Raw genomic sequence first — 22,712 nt, 5'->3', positions numbered from 1 at the left:
GGTATAACGTTAGTTGTTTTTGTTGTTTTGATGTAATTAGTTAATCTTAAGATTTAATAAACAATAGACATGGCAGCTTTTCAATATCAAGTGGGCTATTCTTTTTAATAATAAAAAAACACATCACAAACTAACTTATGACATTTCCTAAAATACAAATAACGATTTTAAAAATAAGAACACAATTTTTTTTCACACAACATAAATTCTATATGCCAAAACATTCGAGTGATTTACAAATAGAAAAATTCAATTGCAAGCACTTGTATGGCAGGTTTAGCTCTCAAATTCATGAAAACAACATATCACTGACCTAAAATAAAAGAAAAAGATCATATCTGATATATAATAGGATGGGGTAACACTTTATTTTATAGTGTCCTTGTTACATGTAGTTACTATAGTAATAATTGCATGTAACTAACCCTAAACCAATCCCTATTCCTAACCCTATAGTAAGTAGGCAACATAGTTAAATGCAGGATATAATTACACTGTAATATGGAAAACCTAAAATAAAGTGTAACCCAAAATGGCACGTACATGTAATGGCATGTAACAAATGTAATGTGGATTTTCCACCATTATCTTTCACAAACATTTGTGTTTAGTATAAAATTTGTGTAGGCCTATAGGCAAATAACAAAAAACAACAAAGCTCACATAAAAAAACCCCTTCTCATGCCAGTTTTGCCTTCGGTCGGCATAGACTGGATTTGCTGAATCTAGGAGAAACAAACAGGTTGATAAGGGTGCTCTTGAATAAGGCAGACTTGTTTTTGAGTCATTTGCTTCCCTCAGACTCTTTGGGAATAGCAGTATTGATGTTATAATGTCCACTATAGTGTCAAGGATGTCACATGACAGGCCAAACATTTCCTGCTGGCTTTCCCTGCATCTGAGAAGTTCTAGCTCATCTCCATCTCCTGGGCAGCTGATGATTTAAGAGGAACAGAATCAAAGCCATCTGACGTTCTCTGTAAAAGAAGATAATTTTATTAAGAAAATGTCTATATCTGTCTGTTAACACTATTAAATATTAATGTAACATTAGAACATGACATTCTTGAGTGTCATCAAGAAGATCTATAGAGTTTGTGGTACATAGAAAAATGAAGTCTGTCTTGTGACCTCCTCACCTCTCTGGAATATGACTTGATTTTGGTGAAGAATGATTTTTTTGAGAGATAGATGAGGTCATCCTCTGCATCTTCTCCCTCCATGATGGCACAGCTATCTGCAGCTGGGAGTTCACACTCCTTATCTCCTGCAGTCATCATTAGCTTAGAGTACTTATACTGCAGCCTAGAGAGAGGGCATGAATACTCTTATACAGCTTATCTATTCATGTGGATAGATCATGAATTCTTGATCAAAACACTGGGTTTCTATATATATATATATATATACACATATATACACACACACATACATATACATATCTTCCTCAAGTTGGCATTACTAGAATAAAAGCTAGGCTTTATTTTATTTCTGACATAAAACTGAAGTTGCAATATTATTTTCTTCCCGATTGTTATGTACAGTTGTAATCGAAATTATTCATCCCCCACTGCAAATCAGGTTTATGGCAACATTTACAGGTGTTCAGCTGTTTGCAATGAACAAATCAAACAAAAGAAATTGAAATAGCGCAACACAACAAAAGTTTCAAGTGGTGTCCCCAAGTTCAACTGAAAATGTAACTTTTAATGACTTCCTCAGTTTCAAAATTATTCAACCCCTTCATGGCAAGCATCTTTAGTACTTAGTAGAACACCCTTTTGCTGTTATGACCGGCTGCAAACGAGATGTACAACCAGACACCAGCCTTTGGCAGCGTTTCTGAGGAATCTTAGCCCATACCTCAAGAGCAATGGCCTCCGGTTCAGTCATATTCTTGGGTTTGCGTGATGCAACCATCTTCAAATCCCACCGGAGATTTTCTATGGGGTTTAAGTCAGGTGACTGTGATGGCTGATCCATAGGGCCAGAAAGTTCCAGTTTTGTTACGTCACTCCAAAGAACGGAATCTCAAAACTTCTGTGGCTTATTTATATGATTTTGAGCAACTTGGAGCCGACATTTCTTGTGCTTTTGGATCAGTACTGGTGTATGTCTTGGAGTTATGGCAGGGAAACTGCATGCGTTTAGTACGCGCCTTACTGTGCAAGCTGAAACCTCAGTGCCTGTTGCCACCAAGTCTTGCTGCAAGTCTTTTGCCGTCACTCTAGGGTTTTCTTGCCTGCCTTCTCAGAAATCTGGTTGCAGTCGTTGATAGCTTCCTTTTTCTGCCCCGTCCAGGTAGTGTAACCACTGTTCCTTTAACTTTGAACTTGCGAACTATGCTTCCAGCGGTGTCTCTAGGAATATTTTTTGTATCCTGTTCCTTGTTTGTGAAGGGAGGTGATATATTCTCTTAACTTTTTAGACCATTCTTTTGACTTGGCCATATTTATAACATTTTCAGTTGATCTGTGGAAACCACTTGAAACATTTGTTGTGTTGAGCTATTTCAATTACTTTTTCTTGATTTGTTCATTGAAAACAGCTGAACGTCTGTACATTTTGCCAATAAACCTGCAATGGGGATTGAATAATTTTGATTACAACTGTATATGCAAGTGAAATGGCTTCTCAAACAAGAAAAAAATGAAGGGCATGACTTGATTGGATAGATAGATAATTGTGGTAAGTAAACATCATAGAAGACATAGGCCTGGTTTCACAGACAGGGCTTCAATTAAGACAGGATTTGGCCTTTTATAAACTTGCCTTAAAAAACATTACTGGTGTGCATCTTGAGACAAAACAATGGCAGTGACATATCTTAAGATACAGTATGTCAGTGCAAGTTGCCTTCAGTTAAAACAGCTCAACATGCATTTTTGTCTGTGAAACCGAGAGATGATGTTGCAAGAGGGAAGGGAATTTTGTTATTTTGGTTAAAGATTATGAGGGAACATGAATTTAAAAAAATAATGATGTGCATTGTGCACAGATAAATCCTTTATAATAAATACTGCAATACTCCATTTAAAAATACATCATCCATCTTCATTAAAATTTTCATTAGATTCAATTAAACTTAATTTCACATGTACGCTGCTTAGTTTTCCACTTTCTGTTATTTGATGCTAAAGTAACAGTTTTTGTTATAATTTTTAGGCAAGATTTCTGTGCATCCCTAAATAGATGTGTTTCACACCATGTTTATATGCATATCTGCAAGACTTTATGAAATGCATCAGTTTTCTGAAAGATAATAAACTACATATCACGTTCAGTAATGGACTCTCACTTGCGTGTCCTTTTCCAGAAGTAGCAGATAAGTGTAATGAGCAATATGGCAGCCACAGTTCCAATGGAGACGCCAAATTTCAGCCAGAAGTCCAGTGTCACACAGGCAGTAATCTGCTGAGACGGCAGCGACACCCCGCCTGTGCACCTCAGAGGTTGCTGCCACACATAGGTAGTCCTCTGAGAAACACAAACACATTTTAGCAACATTAAGTAAAAAAATACAGGATTGCTCTACAACAAGTTACCAATTCCAGTCCCTGTGCCTCTCCGCTCTGCACAGTTTGTATGTGTGCATCTCAATCTGCTCCCTAGTTCAGTAGTCAGGGCACTGATCAGGCAGTCGCCATTTTAAGAGCTGTCTCAATCGCAAAATCTTTCCAGTAACCTGAAAGTTGGCTCCCTAAAAAAACCCACAATGCACTGTGAGAACCAGGGAGCATCAATGATCACTATGTTTCCTTACGGGAAGTTCTGGAGAAAGAAACATAAATCGTTCAAGCCAACTTACCCTACGCAGTGTTCACTGCTCCCTACTCCCTAAGCATGGGATATCTGTTGAAGTACACTTCAAATGCATTCATTCAGAACACCCTGCAACGTCATCAAACACAGACGAAACTTAGGTCATGCACATTATTATATTATTTTTATTATGGCATCAAACCTTAAAAATCCTCTAAATTAATATAAATTATCATACTTTAATATGCATGTGTATAATACATCCATATAAATATTCATTAATTAAAAATTTCACTTATCTAATCTTTTAAGGTCAGAGCCCAAAACTGATGGATATATGTATGTTGTGATGTTTAATAGGAAATTAATGTAATAAGGTTATATTAAAGGGTTAGTTCACTAGTAAGACTTGAGGGTGAGTAATTACCCAGCAAACATTGGTCCGACGGCAACGTCGTGTCCCTGGCCAAAAATAGTCGCGGTATGACGGCATAAATCGGTAAAAATATGTAACACAGAACATTTCCTAAAAATGCATTCAGATACATGTGTGCATGTCTACAGTTATCTGAGGTTGCAAGTATAATTGTTATTTTGACTTTTAGCTACGTGTAGTTCAATATATAGCCTACCATGTTGTGTTTCGGGTGAGAGAGGACGTCACCATGGCGACGTCTTTTACACGTGCATTTATAGTCCATCATGACCCTCTATGAAATCAATTGTGATAAAGCTGTGCTTAATCCTTGCGTGGTTAATACTGCAATAATTAATTAAATTTTTTATTAAATTAAAGTTTTAATAAGTTGTGTGAATACGTCCACTGACGTCCTTTACACGTCTATAGTATCGGGTGAGAGGACGACACCTGGCGACGTCTTTTACACGTGCATCTATAGTCCATCATGACCCTCCATCATGGAATCCTTGTGAAATATGCAAAAGCTGTGCTTAATCCTTGCATGGTTAATACTGCAAAAATTAATTTAATTGCCCAAGTAGTTTTTAAGAGGTTGTGAAGACGTCCACTGACGTCCTTTACACGTCAAGGCTGTGAATAGGCTACACGTCCACTGACGTCCTTTACACATCTAGTCAAGCAAGACAGAAAAAAAAAAACCCAGGAATTATCTTTATGAAATACACGAATTGTATACAAAGTAAATATATTTACTTTATCTTGTTTAAATAAATTATAATCACACAGTTCCCAGTGTGGTTAAGTGAATGCAAAGCCTCTGCATTTTAGTCATTATTTCAACCTGTAGCCTACCTGATACGTTGTGTTTTTTTTGTTTTTTTTTTATGGAATGTATGCATGTAAAACAGAAATATATCTGGTCACCATTTATGTCTGAGTTGGATGTAATTGCCAAAACTGTGCTGCCAAGATGTAACAAAAGATCTCCCGACATTACCAAATCCCGCGATAGGTTAGATTATCTCACGAGATGTTAACGCGTTTTCCCCATAGACTCACTCCGGAACACTGAAGTTTGAACAACCACGAAGAGAGGAGGAATTGAGGCCCACATTATTAGAAATCTACTGTTGGGTACGTACATTTTGTATTATTATATTCACATGCTAGAGTTTTACTTGTTTGACATGAATGAACCGAAAGAAATGATGCCCACATTGTCAACTGAAATGGGCTAACGTTAACTGAGTTTGGCTAAAATTAGCTAGTAGGCTAAAAGTTACTTTGAACTTATACAACGGTATACCATAGTATAAAGTATGTTTAATGATACAGTCAAAGTTATTACTGTAAATTATTAATGTAGCCTTTTGAGAGTTTCTTTCAGAAAGTAAATTATCTGAAGTAGAATGAAATGTTTTGAACATGTATGTTTTCAGTAACTGCTTTAAAAATATTTTGTAATTTTAGAATTGCTAAACATGTCTATTCAGGGGACATCACAGCCCACCTGTCTTTATCAGAAATGTCCTGTTTACTTTCTCACTGTTACACACCTAGTTAAGGGTCTTTCTCAAGGGCACCACAGTGGTATTGAAGAGGCAGGGGACAAATGCTGTTTTGAATTTAGCTGAAGACCATAAAAATATTTTGAAAATAAGTGCATGTCATTTACCTCAAATTTTTAATTTTCATCTATTTTAAAAAGAAATATATTCTCTTCCCTTAGATGCTGTGAAGAGGTGGAGCCCACATGCTACAGACACTGAAATTGATGCAGCAATGGCAGAACACCTGAAACACGCTCCAGGAAGAGCTGGGGGTGGTGGATACAAAAAATGAGCCAAACAATGTGTTTAAGGGATAGTTCACCCAAAAATGAAAATTGTCATAATTTACTCAACCTCATGTTTCAAACCTGTATACCTTTCTATGCTAAACACAAAGATGTTTAGAAGAATGTTTGTAACCAAGCAGATGTCGCTTCCCATTAATAATCATTTTTTCTCCAACAATGGTAGTCAGTGGATGCTCTATTTGCTTGGTTACAAACATTCTTCAAAATATCTTCTTTTGTGTTCAGCAGAAGAAAGAAACTCATACAGGTTTGGAATTTGGTGAGTAAATTACATAATTTTCATTTTTGGGTGAACTATCTTTATATAATAATTCAGTATTTTGCAATTGGTATTTTAGTTTGGTTAACAAATCGAGAGCTTAGAATTATAAGGTTCTATCTCCGTTTATTGTAGTTTATTGAGGACCAAAGTTTTTAAACTCGGTTTATGTTTTGTGAGATGGAACCTTTTATTTTATTAATAACTACTAACAATTTTTTTATTTTTACAAAAATAACACCACACAGGCATTATTAAACACCTAATGGATCAGATTGTCAAAAACTCAATTTCAACCAAAAGTGGAGATAGAACCTTATAATTCTAAGCTCACGAAATGTTAAACATTGAAAAAAATAAAGAGAAATTTTGGCTGTTCAATATCAATAAAATGTTGTGCTTAATCAGAACATGCTTCTTTTTTGCTTATGTCCACAAATAATGTGTTATTGTTTTTGATGTACACGTGATTAAAACGTTTTATTGACGTTCAGGTCTGACTGGACCAATTTTGGACCTTTTTAGAACCTTTGTCAAGATGTGTAGGCTAAACCTCAAGACTTGATTGTCTTTCACGATGTTACACAATAGGTGTGTGATTATTTTATATGCAGGCTTATATATACACTTAAATTATGCAGCAACACATTTAAACACATATGACGACGCATTTAGACATCCAGGGACGCGCAGAAGAGACGTGGAATTCACGGCCAGAAAAGACGTGGAATTCACGGCCAGAAATGACGTCGGTTCAACTTCCATTTTGGAACTATTTTTCAACCATGACGGGACGTCTCGGACGGACGTCTTTTCAACGGTCATTAAACGTCCAAATGTTTGCTGGGTACTGACAGAATTTTCATTTTTGGGCAAACTAACCCTTTAAATATGTTGTTTTATCTTATTTAACCTGTCATCATGATAGTTGACTTGTAACTGTCGCATTTCATGCAATTTACACCCATGACACCTGCTTCGGATTAGGATCTTAAGATGGCGAAATACCCTTTTAAGTCCACTTCGCAGCGCACTTACGGTTGAATGGAACCCACCCCTCAACTGAGCATGTCAGATAAGAGAGACATACAAAATGGGAAGAACAGGGAGGCGTGATGACTGGAATTGGGAACCCCTGTTCTACAATAAATGGTCCATTTCAGAGTGGGGGAATTTTTTTTTTTTTATTCAGTTACTGTATCATGATGTAAGTTGACATGTACCTGAATTCCTTGGATACAAGCACTCACAATCTCCTTATAGTTTCTCTCAGAGCAGAGAGGACAGGCATGCTGGGAACGCCACAGGAAATGGAAGGAGCAGCCGTCACAGGTGCCTTCTGAGCACTTACTACACAAAAGACAGAAAGCAAGCAATAAAGAGTGATATTTCTCCATCCTCTGTTGTTTCCGAGTTGGATTACATACACAAAGCTTGTTAAAGTTCAGTCCAAACTCATACAATATTCACACTTTCAAATCAATGTCTTTATTGGTCTTAATTTTTTCATTGGAACAGTCCCAAATATAGGGGGAAATTATAATAAAAAAAATTGCAAACATTGCTTGTTTGCAAGGCTGCACAATTTAGTCCAAGTTTTCATTATAGATGATGATGATGATGATTATTACTAAATACAAATATTATTATAATAATTAAGAAATATTATTGTAATATTTCCAGTAAAAAAAATAAAAAAAATAATAATTTACAGTACAACTGTAAAAATACAATATTTTTATATTTTTGGCTGTTTTCATTTCTAAATCTTCAAACTTTTAACCATCAGTAATGTTTATAGTAGAGGTGAGGATCTATGTGCAGCAATCTTTATTATAATTAAACAAACAAGACGACGATGAAGAGAACAAGAATAGTCCACCATGTAAACTAAAAAGTGAGAGCTTTGTAAAAGAATCTAAGGAGTATACACAGGATAATGAAGAACTAAACTAGAACATAATCGGTAACTACAGAAAGAAATTAAAATCATATTAGAAACAATGACAACCAAGAAAACATGCACTAAACACAGAAACTAAGAACACAGGAACCATTGAGTGAAATGAAAATCAAAATAAAAGTCCCTTGAACAAAAATGAACTAGATGTGACACCTCAAGCTTTTATTTTAGCAGAATACCACAGGAAGCTTAAAGCTTCTCTTTTGTTGACAACAGCCGGTTTAAAAAATTCTTCTCATTACAAGTTTTAGAAGATGGTTGTCTTATATTGCATTCCCAAATGTACGTAATAAGCGAGGCAAACTCATAACACATTCAGAGATGAGTTCAAGTCGCTCAGAGGCACTAAAACCACTGGATTATGAGCTGCTCATGTGTACAAGAACACAGTGGCACACTTCACTCTGAAACACGCAGCATATATATTTATGTAATTAAATTGCAGCCTTTGTGATTTGATAATCACACTAAACCATAATCACGATTTCGGTTTTATATTGATCAAACGTGCAGCCCTACCCAAAAGTAAACATTTTCATTTTGTACCTTGGTAGGGAAACATGGTCTTTCAGTGTTACAGTGGGATCACATCGAAGCCTAATGGAGGTTGATCTTCCATTTTTACATGCTTGCGTAGTTTCTCTAGATCTGTTGACACCATTAATGAGAAGAACATAACATTTCAGGTCAATCTGAAGGAAATCACTGAGATACTGAGTTGAGTTCAGAGTTTGTAAACACAATAAAAGCATTAGAATATATCACTGAAAGCAAGACCTCACCTGTAGTAGAATATGACATCCGGCAGCTCTGATTCAACAGGAAAGTCGCCGTCCAATGACGAGATGTCATCAAATTGGTGGTCAGTGCTCACTCCTGTGTATAAAACATTTAGCATCTGACGAATCCCTATGCCCAGCTGGGATGGGTTTATTTGATAGCGATTTCAAAGCAGCGGTAGCACTCACCAATTAAAGTGTCTCCAATACTGAAGGGCTGAGAGGACACAACGCTCTGACCCCTGATTTCAGAAGGCACTACAGTGGACTGACAGATGTAGCCTTTTACATCCCTCTTGCTTTCAGTGACATTATCCACACAGGATGCAAGAACCCTGTTCTAGATAAGAGACAGACAACACTTTATTGTGTGATTCTGAGCTTTTACTACTCAGACTTCACAGTTTAAAACTTCATCTGGTCTTTTGTATTCTCTTACTTCTGTTCCACACAGTGCCACACTGAAATGGTGGATATATTGCAGCCCTTTACTGGTGAAGCGTGGGCTGCTCTGGAAGCCTGTGGCGTTTGCCAGCGGAGAGAAATCATAATGCAAGGTCTCTCCTTTAAGATGCAGTGCTAATGTACAGTCACTCATGCACGCAGAATGGCCCTGTGGACAAAGAAAACAAACGTATGTAACAAGAACTGAATGGATATATAAAATATTTGGAAAGTGCACAAACTGCAAATATCATCATAAGGATTCATAAAAATATTCATATATAATAATAAAATATAATAATTAAATTTAATTATTATTTATATATATATATATATATTAATTATGCTATATTTTTATTATTATTTTTATAATAATTTTGAAGAATTAGTATTAATTATTTCACTTTAGTAAGTATGAGTGATGAGTGATAGAGATTTTCATTGTATGACAGAAATTCTTCAATATGACTAGGACTTTTATATAAGCTGCAAAATATTACAGTGTCTACTCTCCAGATCCGAAATTATATATTAAATGGATATACAGTATACAGGGCCTGCGAGCCTACATAGAAATGCACAATTCTTGTCCAATTTCAATACCAAAAATTCACATCTTTTTAAACTGTTTACCCACTAAATATTTAATTCATTTATACAAAACTATTTTGTAACAACAATTTATTTATCTATACAAAAGTAGTTCAGCTTTTACAACGTTTAAGACCATGTGGTATTTTCCATTCTGTGTGAGCGGCCCCTGTTCTTTCAGCTCACTGCAGTTTTAAAGCCCTCTCATTTTATGTATCAGGCATTCATTTATAGCCAGATGATGAACAGTACCTGTTCCGGCCAGTAGGCGGGATTGTTGTCAGTCAACAGGCATCAGTAAACCATTATTGATTCAAAAAGCTAATGAGTTAATAAAAACTGTAAAAAAATAAAAATAAAAATAAAATACTGAGAACTTAAGTCTAGGATCTGTGGTTAATAAACAGCACAGTTTACAATGCAACCTTGTAAATAAATTTTTTGGGGAAATTAATAAATATATTGCAATAAATAAAGGGTATTGACAACCCGATCTCACGGCAATTCGTACGAATTTTACGAGGTGGCTAATTCGTACGAATTCATACGACCTCACTCGTACAAATTTGCACCATTTTTTGCTAAATCGTACATATTTTACGAGTTGCCCAATTTGTATGAATGACCTACCCTTGGCCCCGCCCCTAAACCTAACCGTCGCTGGGGTTTAGACAAATCGTACGAATTCATACGAATCAGTCACATTTTACTCACTCGTACGAATTTGTACGAATTGGTCGTGAGATAGCGCTGGTATTGAAGGCATTGATCGATGTAGAATAGGCAATCATTCATATCATATTGTTATAAATAATTATTTAGGTGGCGCTACCATGAATGGTCAGTCAAATAAAACACAATTAAATAAAAGCATAATAAATTAATTTTATACAAAATAGTTTCAACAGCGGATTGTTATAGGTCAAGGTGCATTGAAAACATAGGCTATATTCCCAGTATCCACAATACACTAATTGACAAATTACTTATCAAAATATTACTCCACTTTTATGCACTGTAGGCTATTAAGCTCAATTCTTTGATAACTTTATGCATGCGTAAGCAGTATGCAGTATGACAATGAGATCACAAAGGGCTATTTTTTAATAAGCTATATCAATTTACTTCCCTTACAAATTAAATAGGCATTACAAATAGGGTTACAAATTGTAAAATAGGCATTATGTTTATATATGAGTCACATATTTGAAGTCTAAATAACTACATTCTCACCTAAAAAACTCTAAAACTACATTCCGTGACACAACAACAGTAGTATTTGTAAAAAAAATATGGTGGATTTGCTTGACCGCCGCCGTAAGCCAAGATACAAATGGTGAAACGGTTATTGTGTCGATACTGGGGGAATATTGCATGGCTGGAAAAGGCTTTCAGCCAATCAGATTCAAGAACCAGAAAGAACTGTTGTATAGGCCTACATGCATACATATATGTGTGTATATATATATGTTACCGGCAAAGTGTGTAATCCGGCATTCTATAGAATGCCTAGGTAATGTATAGAATTAGGTAATGTATTTTTGCCAAAAACCATCAGGCATTCTATACATTGCCTAGGCATTCTATACAATACCGGGACATATGTTACTTTGCCGGTAACATATCTCATAAGTAGTGTTAATCATTTGGAGTACTTACTTCATTACTGTAAGTATTGGGTCCACAAGGTATGCAGGCTTCCTTTCCGACTGGCTGCTCGGGCCTGATGATGGTATTTGAGGGACAGCTTATACACACTCCAGTGCCGTTCAGCATGTAGTGTCCTGGAGGGCAGGGAACGCAGGCAGAGGCAGAGTCAGCCAGAGCGCACTGTCGACATTCTGAAGCCACACCCCCAATGACGTTAGTGAGGTGAACTGAGTAGATTTTAGCCAGGTCAGAGCTGTATTCATTTTTCTGCAACACAGACACACAGTCATAGATTATCAAAGGCTTTTTAAAGTCTAAAAAGTCTGTTACTTAACGGTAAAAAAAAAAAAAAAGTAAAAACAAAACAGAAAGTGAAAGATTCCGGTTTAATCTCACCATGTTGAAGGCCGCAGTGCGCTGAAAACCCCAGGTGAAGCTAACAGTGTTGTTGCTTTTAATAAGATAAGAGTAGGACTGCTTTCCCGTAGTGCCTGACCAACTCTCCACATTCATATTATTCCATTCATTCTGCCCCTGAGGAGAGATGTAGACAAATTTTAGACATTAAAACTCTGAAAGATAAGGCAAAATTATTATAATGATTATATTATACATTTATTTTTAAATAAATTAATAGTTTTATTCAGCAAAGGAAAGGATGCATTAAGACATTTATAATGTTACAAAAGATTTCTGTTTCAAAGAAATGCTGTTCTTTGAACTTCTATTCAGTTTCCACAAAAATATTAAGCATTTGTATTGATAATAATTAAAAAAAATTCTTAAGTAACCAAATAAGCATGTTGTTTCTGCTGAAAATTCATTACAGGAACAAAATACATTTTAAAATAAAAAGGTTTTTACATTGTAGTAGTATTTCACAATATTACTGTTTTTACTGTATTTTTTTATCATAAGAGACTTCTTTCAAAAATATTTAAAAAAAATCCTACTAACCCCTAACTTATCTATATCATTTTTATTTTAAACAATAAAAGACAAAACTCATCTGTATACTGCAAAAGTAAGCTAACAGATATTAGATATAAAAGTTAAACACAAAAATAAAAGGATGTTCAAGCTCTAATTGTAAATTTCACATATATTAGAATACAAAATGTGGTCAAACTCACAGCCATGAAATACAGTTTACAATCAGCTGTACACATCGTTTCAAACACAAATGTTATTCTGGAAAGCGCAACTCTCTCTTTGTCTTCCGTCAGGGAATGAGGCTGGCTGAAAAAAGGAAAGAACAAAATGACATATATAGAGTAATTCATTAACCCAGGTTTTGTGTCTCTGATATTAGTAATGCTGATGCTTCATTTAACATATTGAGATCATTAATAAGATGCAGTTGCTGTTTGTTAACATATGAGAGCAGTGTGTGCTCACCTGTATCCAGGAACTGTGAGCGTCAGCAGCATGTAATCAGAGTCCTGATCGCTTGGTGTGGTGTAGATGTACTCACCCGCAACCTCCCAGCCTGATACAACAAAACCCCTTTACATCAACAACTATGGCAAAACAAAACAAAAAAAATGTCTAAAATCGCCAGTACAAACAAAATGTACCTGTGCTCCTCTCAGTGCTACTGTATTCTGAGCTGAAGACTGAACTCCTCATGTTACCGGGCATCTTGTTCCACCATTTATACTCATAACCCACGACTGGTTCCGTTCCAGCGGGACATTCAGAACATTCTGAACACATGTAACACAGTTGGTGATTTCTAATACTGAATTCTGTTACTGATGCACTAAAATAATACACATAAGCATACAAATGTAGTGTTGTCATCTAGAGATGTAACACTGATGCTGCCACAGGTTAGTTTAATGTTTGTTTTTCTCTGTCCTGTTGGCTGTGTCTCTCTACCTGTCCCATTTGAATAGAAGCCATGTGGGCAGGGTTCACAGATGGAGGTGTTGCTGGAGAAGAATCCTGGATTGCATGGAGTACAGGCCACCATCTCCCCTGAGGCCGGGAGCTGCACTGCCTCCTCCACACTCTCACTGCAGATCTTGGGCTCAATCCACTTATACATCAGCTGCGTCTAAATACACACACACACACACACACACACACACACACACACACACACACACACACACACACACACACACACACACAGTCAGTTGTCAGAGGGAGATGATTTAATGTATAAATGGACATTTAGGGTGTGTTCACGCTTGCTAGTTTTGATTAGATTAAAACTAAATTTGGTGTGATTGTTCTGTTAGTGTGAACACTACCATCTGAACCATGCAGCGCAAGGGTACTCTGATGCGGTTTGAATGAAATGTGAACGCAACACAGACCAAATACATCTAAACAAATCAAAAACAGGACATGATTTCACAAGATGCGACCCTAAAAAGACAGACTGCTAAAGCTTATCTGTTTTTTCTCATCATAGCTATGTTGCCCATTACATTTCAGTACAGATGTCGGGACTGCTGTCTCCTTGCAGCAGATCTCCAAATTCCTGGTGCTGTTTTGACTCTTTTGCACATTTCATAAGCTTTTTGTGAGTTGGTAAAAATACACAACACACATACAACAAGCGCATTTAGCCTAGCACACAGCATTGTTTTGGATGTTAGGTATATGCCATAAAAGCTGTTTTTTTGTATCTTTAGGTTCGGTTGAAAGTATCATTTTCTGGTCTGGACCAAAAAAGAAAAGACAAAAGGAAAAAAAGAGAACTGAACTACAAGTGTGAACACAACCTTAAAATAAAAAAAATAAAAAAAGCATGGTACCTGACCACTGGAGTCACATGGTGTGTGAGTATAGAAGTAATCAGTCGCTTTGCAGGGCGGTCGCTGCAGACAGGTTCCAGAACCAATCCCTAGAGTTACACACACACAGGAGAGGAAAACGCCAGTGGCATTAGGAAAAACACACGCACACACACTCGTTTAGATAAAGTGATAAAACACAGTAGGCAAATCCATTTGCTTCATTTACTTAACATTTACTTGCATGTGGTTACATTTAAATGCTTCATCACATCTATGCAGATGTAACGGTCAAAACTCTTCACAAGGCATTTTTTGGGTGACCACCACACCAGGCATTAAAAAAAATATTTGATTAAATGCTTTGTAAAAATCAAATAAAAATAAATAAGATATACAGAAGGCTATTCGATAGTTTAAACTTTAAAGCATATTTAAGGGGGCTATATTTAGAATTTAGAAACCAGCGACATCGGTGGCCGTTTGTGAACTGCAGGCAAGAACTTATTGCTCGTGCTCACACCAGTGGCGCCTCCAGAAATTTTTCATAGGGGTGGCCAGATGGGGCCACTTAAAATCTTGGGGTGGCACACCAAAACTATAAACCATAATTTCAGAATTTTTGTCTACTGTTGTAGTAAACCGGCCTGTAGAAAACTATCAGAAAGACTTAAGGAAACTCCTACTGATGTACTATATGATGGTTTATTGTGTTATATTTAATGTTACTAATGATATAATGTGCGTAGACTAATAACAGTACAGTTAACATTTTGAGTTGCACAACAATTCTGTTTTATTTTGCAATTATATTTGGCATAAGGTGTACATTTATTGCAAACAAAACAGTTACTGGGGAAAAGCAGATACTGGCAGATACAAATATATTATATTTATATATTAATGTCAAGAATTCAGAAGTGTATATATTTATATAGCCTACACTACAAAGAAATAATATGCAATTAAATTATGCTTATTTTAAATGTATTGAGCAGGCTATGTATAAAAAATATAGGCTTTTAATAATCTTTCAGTGCGCAAAAACATGATAATATAATATGAAACGCTTCAAAACAGAGCGCACAAAGCGCGTATGCGCATCGCTGGTGCAGAATGATGAGCTCAAAGCAACATGGAGTCACAATGTGCAGCACTGCGCTGAACAAGTGAGCATTTAAAAGTTCACGGCACAAAGCAAAGAAATGTCGAGCAAACAAATCCTACTGTCTATCTGTCCAACAGTTTATTGATCATTTGTTTCACAGGTTTAAATTCCAGTTATTGTGCGTTTGATGCCGATTCATAGTCCTTGTGATGTGTGTGATCTAACAAGCACACGGTAGTGAGTCGTTTAAAAACAGCAACAAACTCCAACAAAATGAGGTCATTTTATGCAAATCCACAACCTTATATCTACAGATAATGCATTATAATGTGAATATATCATATTGGAGAGTTTTACCGTGCATCCAACCGGAAGAGGCGCGCGCGCTGTTTGAATACTGAATGGAGAATGATTGACAGTCAGCCACAGAGGAGGGAAAACGAGTTTCCATAAACTTCAATGATGTAAATAGACTTCTGTCCCTCACATTAAGCTATGGAATGACTTCAGATGACTTTGTCACCTAAACTGACGCGGTAGTCTTCTTCGTCTTCTTTCTTAACTTCTTTTGAAATTGTTGACCGACGGGCACGCGCTGAGCTGTTGCTGTCTGAGCGCGCAACAGCGGCATGGACGGAGGGGCGGGGTTTTTACAGTCTATGGGCGGGGGAGTACTGGCTACTGTGTGCGATCATAGTGTGCGATCGAAGGTCTAGAGCGGCAGCGGCTTGCCTGCCTGGCTGTGCATTAGGGATGAAATGCATAACTGATGCTACTAAAATTTATACTGGCCAGCGGGGTGGCCAGCGGGGTGGCCAGGAGTCGGCCAAGGGTGGCCACGGCCACCCCTGGCCACCCCCTGGTGGCGCCACTGGCTCACACACAACCTCGCTCGCACTCGTGCAAACATTGCATAGGCCTAAAAGAGAAGAGACTGACTGCGAAATTCTTTTTCGTTCTTTACTTAGAAGTAAAATGTTGGAAATACCGTTGCAGCGAACATCCAGACGCCATCCACGCTGCTGAGAGCGACGTTTAGATGAATATGCAAATCTGTGCTGCGCGTTTTCCTCTCAATAACAAAATAAACCCTCAAAAAAATGACGGGGTGAGAAAGCGGCAGTTTAGAAAGCATCTGGTCATTCTGCAATTCACCGGCATCATGTCGACAGATGAGGTAACACTTTTATAATAGTTGAGAATGGAAGAGAGTAGCGGGAGCACGCGTAACCTTGACATCCTTTGGATTTTTCCTGTGAAACTACAGTGTAGGAAGTCAGGAAATGTGGGAATGTCGTGTTTTTCCTTCTTTTGAGTTTTGTTACAAGCTGTTCACACATTTGCAATACAAAAATGCATTAATCCATTAAAATGATTACATATAGCCCATTTAACAACAAAATATTTAACAATTAAGCCCTTTTAATAGCTAACATTTTATAAATTATAAAATACAGGCTGACAAGCCTCAGGATCATTACAAATATACTGTAAATATTCCATTAGCACAAAACATCCTCACATACACATCTAAGTACAAATGGAAAACAAAACTATGAGCAGAGATGAAGATGGAATGACATGGAGCACAAACAACAGCAGCTGCTGACCCTGATGATGGCCGACCTGAATTAACATTCATGCTCATTTTGCTTTAAAAATGCTGAGACGCACCTGAATATTTGTCTGCCTCACAGGGTTGACACGCAGTGGCTCCCTTATTAGAGTATGAATTAGCAGCGCATGGGATGCAGCGGGCAGCCCCTGGTTTATCACTATAGGTACCAGGCTTACAGTGAAAACACTCAGATGTATACGAGACCCCTGAGAAGAAAAAAGGTCAATTGTTATTTTATAATTGTTTTTGTTTTTTTCATGCATTTAAAAAGTATTCCCAACATGCCATCTTTATTTGAAGTAGAACACAAATAATTGTGATGGATAAATACCTAAGATGCTAATGTTCTTCAGCAGAACCGGTTTGGCAGTGTTGGCAGCCAAAGTGAAACCCGTTGTTCTCCAGTACAAGACATTGTTACCACTACTCAGATCTACCTGGATAGACAGCAAAAAGAAGAAAAGGTTATGAGGCCTGAGACTTCCACATATTCTCTCAAAAGATACACACATACTTACATAATGATTATCCCAATCACTTTCGGATATCTTCATCCAGCGACGTTGAGAGTCTGTAGATTGACACTGGTCATTCTGAACCTGTTAACACACTAATGTTGTCATATCCATATCATGCATAACAACATTATCAGGGTATATACCACCAGAAACTGAAAAAAATGATTCATTGAATTTAATACATTTTTAAGTGGTTGCACACAATTGATTTTAGCTACATTTAAACAAATGCATTAAGTTGAACTAAAATTGATAAAGTTCAACTTAATGCATTTGTTTAAATGTAGCTAAAATCAATTGTGTGCAACCACTTACCATAACATTTTTCATATGTTATTTAAATATTACATATAAATATTATGCAATTTAACTGACCATAATGTCTTTAAAGCTGTGTATTCTTTGTTTACTTACATAAAACTCAAAAAAGATGTTGCTGTCTGGATAGAAGTACTGGAAGGACACAGATCCAGGCTTCTTCAAACTCACAGCATAGGAAAGAGTTGAAGTGCATTCATCTGTGTTAGAGGCAACATAGTCACCTTTCGGGATCCATGTTGAGCTATACAAATGCAAGAGACATATGCAATGGGTTCCCATAAAAGCAAATTTCCACAAATGTCTGTTCTTCAATTTAATTTAAATTCAAATAACTCAAGGTCCTGACTCGTCAAGCACTTTTACTATTAAACATTATGTGCATGCAATTACAGTTAAGTGAATGTTAAATGGTTCAACCATCCACTTGATCTTGAATTTTGAGCACTAGCACCCTTTTGCATTTTATGAATGCAGTAGTTCTCATTTTACATACATATGAGTCACTCACTTTGAGCAATTTGAGTAAGTGTCTCCAAAGTTAATATTGATGCCATGGCTGATAAAGCCAGTGGGGAAACTGTCCCACTCATCGAAGGCAACACCCGTCCCAAGAGAATAGGTCCCTGCGACGCATTTCTGACACTCTTGAGTCCTCATGTCCAGAAATTCGCCTTCATTACAGGTGAACGCTGACAACATAGAAAAAAACACAACACAATTAAAGTATCTTAATGGCTTTCTAGATTCGAAAACTCTACAACTTGTAACATAGCATGTTATAGACAGTATCATTTGTTTCTAGTAGTTAGTGTCTGTGTGTGTGTGTGTGTGTGTGTGTGTGTAGCCTGATAAACCCTACATTATGGGGACAAAACATCCCCACAAAGATGCAATATCAGAAATCCTTGTCCTTTTATGGACATTTTTGGTCCCCATGAGGAAAGCAGTTTATAAATCATATTATGTGATGTTTTTTGGAAAATGTAAAAATGCAGAAAGTTTTCTGTGATGGGTAGGTTTAGGGGTATGGGTTAGTGTAAGGGCATATAATATACAGTTTGTACAGTATAAAAATCATGTCTATGGAAAGTCCCGGTAAAACATGAAAACAAAACACGTGTGTGTGTTGTAGGGACTCACTGCATTGGGTGCCTTTGACTGGATCAGGTAGGCCAGTGCATGTCTCTGGCTTGTTGGGTATCGCCACTCTCCATCGAGAGCCCAAAACGTCACAGTCCGTGTACTCAAAATGGTAATCAGACTGCAAAATAATAAAACATACAATAACAACTGAATTAAAAATGTCTTTCTGTGTCATTCAGTTTTGAATAGGACCATGGAAAAAAGTGACAATATTTTGCAAGGTTAATACATTTGTTGGCACACTTGGACAACTTTAGAGATGTCAACCACATCAACCTTAGTCAGTAATGACTGAAGTATTTATGTAAGAAAATTATATTGTGCAGTCATCCAGTTACTATCAGGAAAAAGAAACTAATAAAACGATAAAGAGGTCGATGCAGAGTGTTTTAGAAAGCCGTTACTCTACAAATATTTAAATAAAATGTGGACATGAAATGTTGATTTTAGTTTGAATTATTAAAAAATAATGCTGCAACATTATTACATACCATTCAAAGTCTGTCTCTAGTATTTTTGGGTCATTTTCAGTACAATTATTAGCTGAGATGCTTAACTTTTTACTTTGTGCTTCACAGACATAATACAAATTTTTTGTCACTGTGGAAACCAACCCTCTGATGTTGTAGTTACTCTTGCGATTAATATGCCTCTGGATTATCTCCTTTTAAAATACTGTGTCGGATCAATATTTGCACTGTAGGCGGATCCACCCGTGATCAGCTTCAAGGATGTCTTCGTATCCTTGTCTAAACAAACAGTCTTTAACAGGTTGCCTATTATTTACTCACCATTGTGCGAAGAGGGAGAAGCAGATGAAATAAAAACTTGAGAAAATAAACCTTTAACATCTCTAAACATTTTGTTTATATTTATTCTAATTTGACTTAACATAATAATCTACTAAGAGATACTTAAATGCTTAAAGGTGCGGTTGAAATGAAACAAATGGTTTGTACATGTTGACTGTTAACTCCCCCAAAGAACAGGCAGCTGGAAAGAATCATGAACCTAAATGAACCTGACTAAATGGCACCTGAGGTAACAGACACTTCACAGAGCAAATCAGAATAACCCATGTGGAATGAAACAAGATTAATTGTTAACAAAACCTTAACATGACAAGTGGTAGCGGTTCCTATGTGCTTTGTGTTAGTTCAGCTACGTTATGTTTAGTGAGGAGAAAGAAAGAAAGAAAGAAAAGTTGTTTTGAACAGGCAGTCCACATCATAATCTCCACATCCATATAAATGATGAAACCAAAAAACCAAGGCAACAGAACGGAGTGACATTTGTTTCTATGGTGTTTTGTAGGAGTCAGATTACCTGATTAATCTCTTACTCCCACATAAAACATTAGCTGTCTGTGTTTTTTTTTTTTTTCACAAGGTCATTGGCAAGGCCTATTTTCAATTATATTTGCAATCATAATGATAAAATTAGACAATAATGTTATAAGACATTCATGTTATTTCTTCACAAGCACAAACTCTCTCTCACACACTCACACACACACACACACACACACACACACACACATATATATATATATATATATATATATATATATATATATATATAAACAGCATTTATTGATAAGCATGGAATGTGCATAGGCTTATGCCGGGGACACACTTAACCACTAGTTGAAACACTATAAGACAGAACTGAACACACTTACAAACTGTTTACAATGACTGGAGCAAATTTTAAATGCAGACTGTGAACACTGACTGAACGCGATTCATTTGGTCATGATCAGTCATAAGTACCAAATTACATTCATAATTGGCCTTACAGTCGTTAAGTGTGTCCCCGGCTTTAGGCTTGGCGGACTAGATCTGCTATGCTTCTGCTGCATGAGTGAGGGTACAGATGAAAAATGCACATGAACACAGTGAATAGAATCAAGCTGCTGCGAGGAAAACCACCTAGCAGATCTAGACAGGGCTGGAAAAATGTTTGTGCTGCAATGAGTTGATCCAGTTTGGGACTGAAATAAATAAGTTAAACAGAGTGATTGACCAAAACGATTGGCTTTAAGTTAACCAATCTGCTGCTCGGAAGAGTTTCATGACTGATCTATATATATATATATATATATATACTTATAATTAACTAAATAATTAAGAGATCGAAAGTCCTGATTTCTGTCATGTTGTAGTTAAATCTGCATCTGGCCATGTTCTGTGTGTCTATAGCACACACTTTTGTTTCACTGCCAATACAAAAAGAAAAAGACAGGTATATCAATGCAGGTACTGTATACCAACAGCAATACTGCCATTTGTCAACTGACCCTAACAGCAGATGTCCTTTTCACACAGCTCTCTAAGGCAACGGGCGAGCTTATCTGGACATGATAAGGTAAATGTGTGACACGACCCATTTCCATATGCTCACTCTTATTCAAACATGATTATTTTCTTGAGAAAACCGAGGACAGAGAGCGGAAACATAAAGGTGGACTGCAACAACAACAAAAATGTTTTTAAAATTCAACATATATGCATGCTGATACTGAAAGTTGACACGGATACATGTGAGGTTTTTTATTAACTAGGAAAACATACAGCTCATGTCCCTTATTTGCTTTTTTAACTGATAAATGCTATGCCAGTTTTTCCTGCATGTTTTCATGGTTTCATTTGTAAAGTGACATAATGTGAAACAAGCTTGATGTGTGGACAAGATGATTCTTGGCACGTGAGCAAACCAGGTGCCTTTTAATTTCTGATCTGTGAAGAAACTATGTTGAGTGTATTTCTATTTATGGACCTAACAGTTTATTTATATAGAAAGTACTGGCCTAGTCCTCCAGTCCTGTATGATAATGTTTGGTGTTTATAATGATCAATATTCCATCAGCAACAGCATTAGCTCACAAATGTGTTATTCTGTCAATGTGAGTTCAACCAGTACAGTCTGCCAGTCAATAAGTAATGATGTAGATGTAGTTCTAGCAGATAAACAGCAAATAAATATACAGGAAAAAAAGACTTTTTTTAAAAGACTATTGTTACGTTGCAAGACAATCTGTTAATGCACAATAAGTAGCCTAGTATCTTACCTCTTTGCAGCTGGGTAATTCCGCTGTCATCGTTAAAAGTAGTAAGGGGAGCAAAAATATGACAGAAACGCTTTGCGTTCCAGCAGTGAAAAGCACGTGTCTTAAAAACATAGCTGTTTCCAAAAGATATGTTCCCTTCAGGCAAGACGTGTGACAAAACAGACTTGATGTTGATATTGCTGCGCTTTTATCCCCACACTGTTTGCACATACTAAGCGTGTAACGCGCTCAGCTCTCCTATTGGTCAGTCTCTCTGGGATGGAGTCCCAAATGCAAACGTGTCCCTAGGCCATCTAAATAGATGGATATTCAACAGCAACGACAAAAGAACACAATCTTATTAGTCCCTGTGTTTATAACGAGCAAAGAGTCAATGGCATAAGTAATAAGATTACTCTTTTGATCTTCAATTGGGAAACACATCGGGACACTTTTTGCCATTGAGGTGACTTGGAAAAGT

The 22,712-nt window shown here is 36.7% G+C and overlaps 1 protein-coding gene across 2 annotated transcripts; it reads right to left on the bottom strand.

Moving 5' to 3' along the window:
- Window positions 1-74: 74 nt before the first annotated feature.
- elapor1 (endosome-lysosome associated apoptosis and autophagy regulator 1) lies at window positions 75-22,450 on the bottom strand. 2 transcript variants are annotated; one of them, XM_081348094.1, is made up of 22 exons: window positions 22,253-22,450; window positions 19,180-19,300; window positions 18,548-18,728; window positions 18,133-18,280; window positions 17,719-17,799; window positions 17,532-17,637; window positions 17,257-17,406; window positions 14,496-14,584; window positions 13,609-13,786; window positions 13,305-13,433; window positions 13,126-13,216; window positions 12,861-12,966; window positions 12,124-12,261; window positions 11,737-11,994; window positions 9,482-9,655; window positions 9,232-9,382; window positions 9,046-9,139; window positions 8,810-8,911; window positions 7,524-7,650; window positions 3,299-3,477; window positions 1,140-1,305; window positions 75-977 (listed from the first exon to the last, which is right to left on the bottom strand). In XM_081348094.1, exons 1-22 carry the CDS (start codon window positions 22,361-22,363, stop codon window positions 909-911), a joined length of 2,949 nt encoding a protein of 982 aa, XP_081204220.1. In that variant the 5' UTR covers window positions 22,364-22,450; the 3' UTR covers window positions 75-908. The 2 variants fall into 2 exon arrangements, with proteins under 2 accessions (XP_081204220.1, XP_081204221.1); XM_081348095.1 differs by lacking the exon at window positions 22,253-22,450 and adding an exon at window positions 19,974-20,114.
- Window positions 22,451-22,712: the final 262 nt, after the last annotated feature.

Source organism: Scardinius erythrophthalmus, assembly GCF_964197995.2.
Source record: "Scardinius erythrophthalmus genome assembly, chromosome: 20".
Classification (NCBI taxonomy): Eukaryota; Metazoa; Chordata; class Actinopteri; order Cypriniformes; family Leuciscidae; genus Scardinius; species Scardinius erythrophthalmus.
The sequence above is the reverse complement of the archived record's forward strand: the minus strand, read 5'-3'. Positions and strand labels throughout refer to the sequence as shown.

Bases quoted from the DNA above. Each gene is read 5' to 3' on its own strand.
- elapor1 (XM_081348094.1), bottom strand. From the start codon at position 22,363: ATGTTTTTAAGACACGTGCTTTTCACTGCTGGAACGCAAAGCGTTTCT. The intron at 17,800-18,132 runs GTAAGTAAACAA...GTGTGTTAACAG, and splicing joins ACATCTTTTTTGAGTTTTAT to GTTCAGAATGACCAGTGTCA. The intron at 12,262-12,860 runs GTGAGTTTGACC...ATCTCTCCTCAG, and splicing joins GTAAACTGTATTTCATGGCT to GGGCAGAATGAATGGAATAA.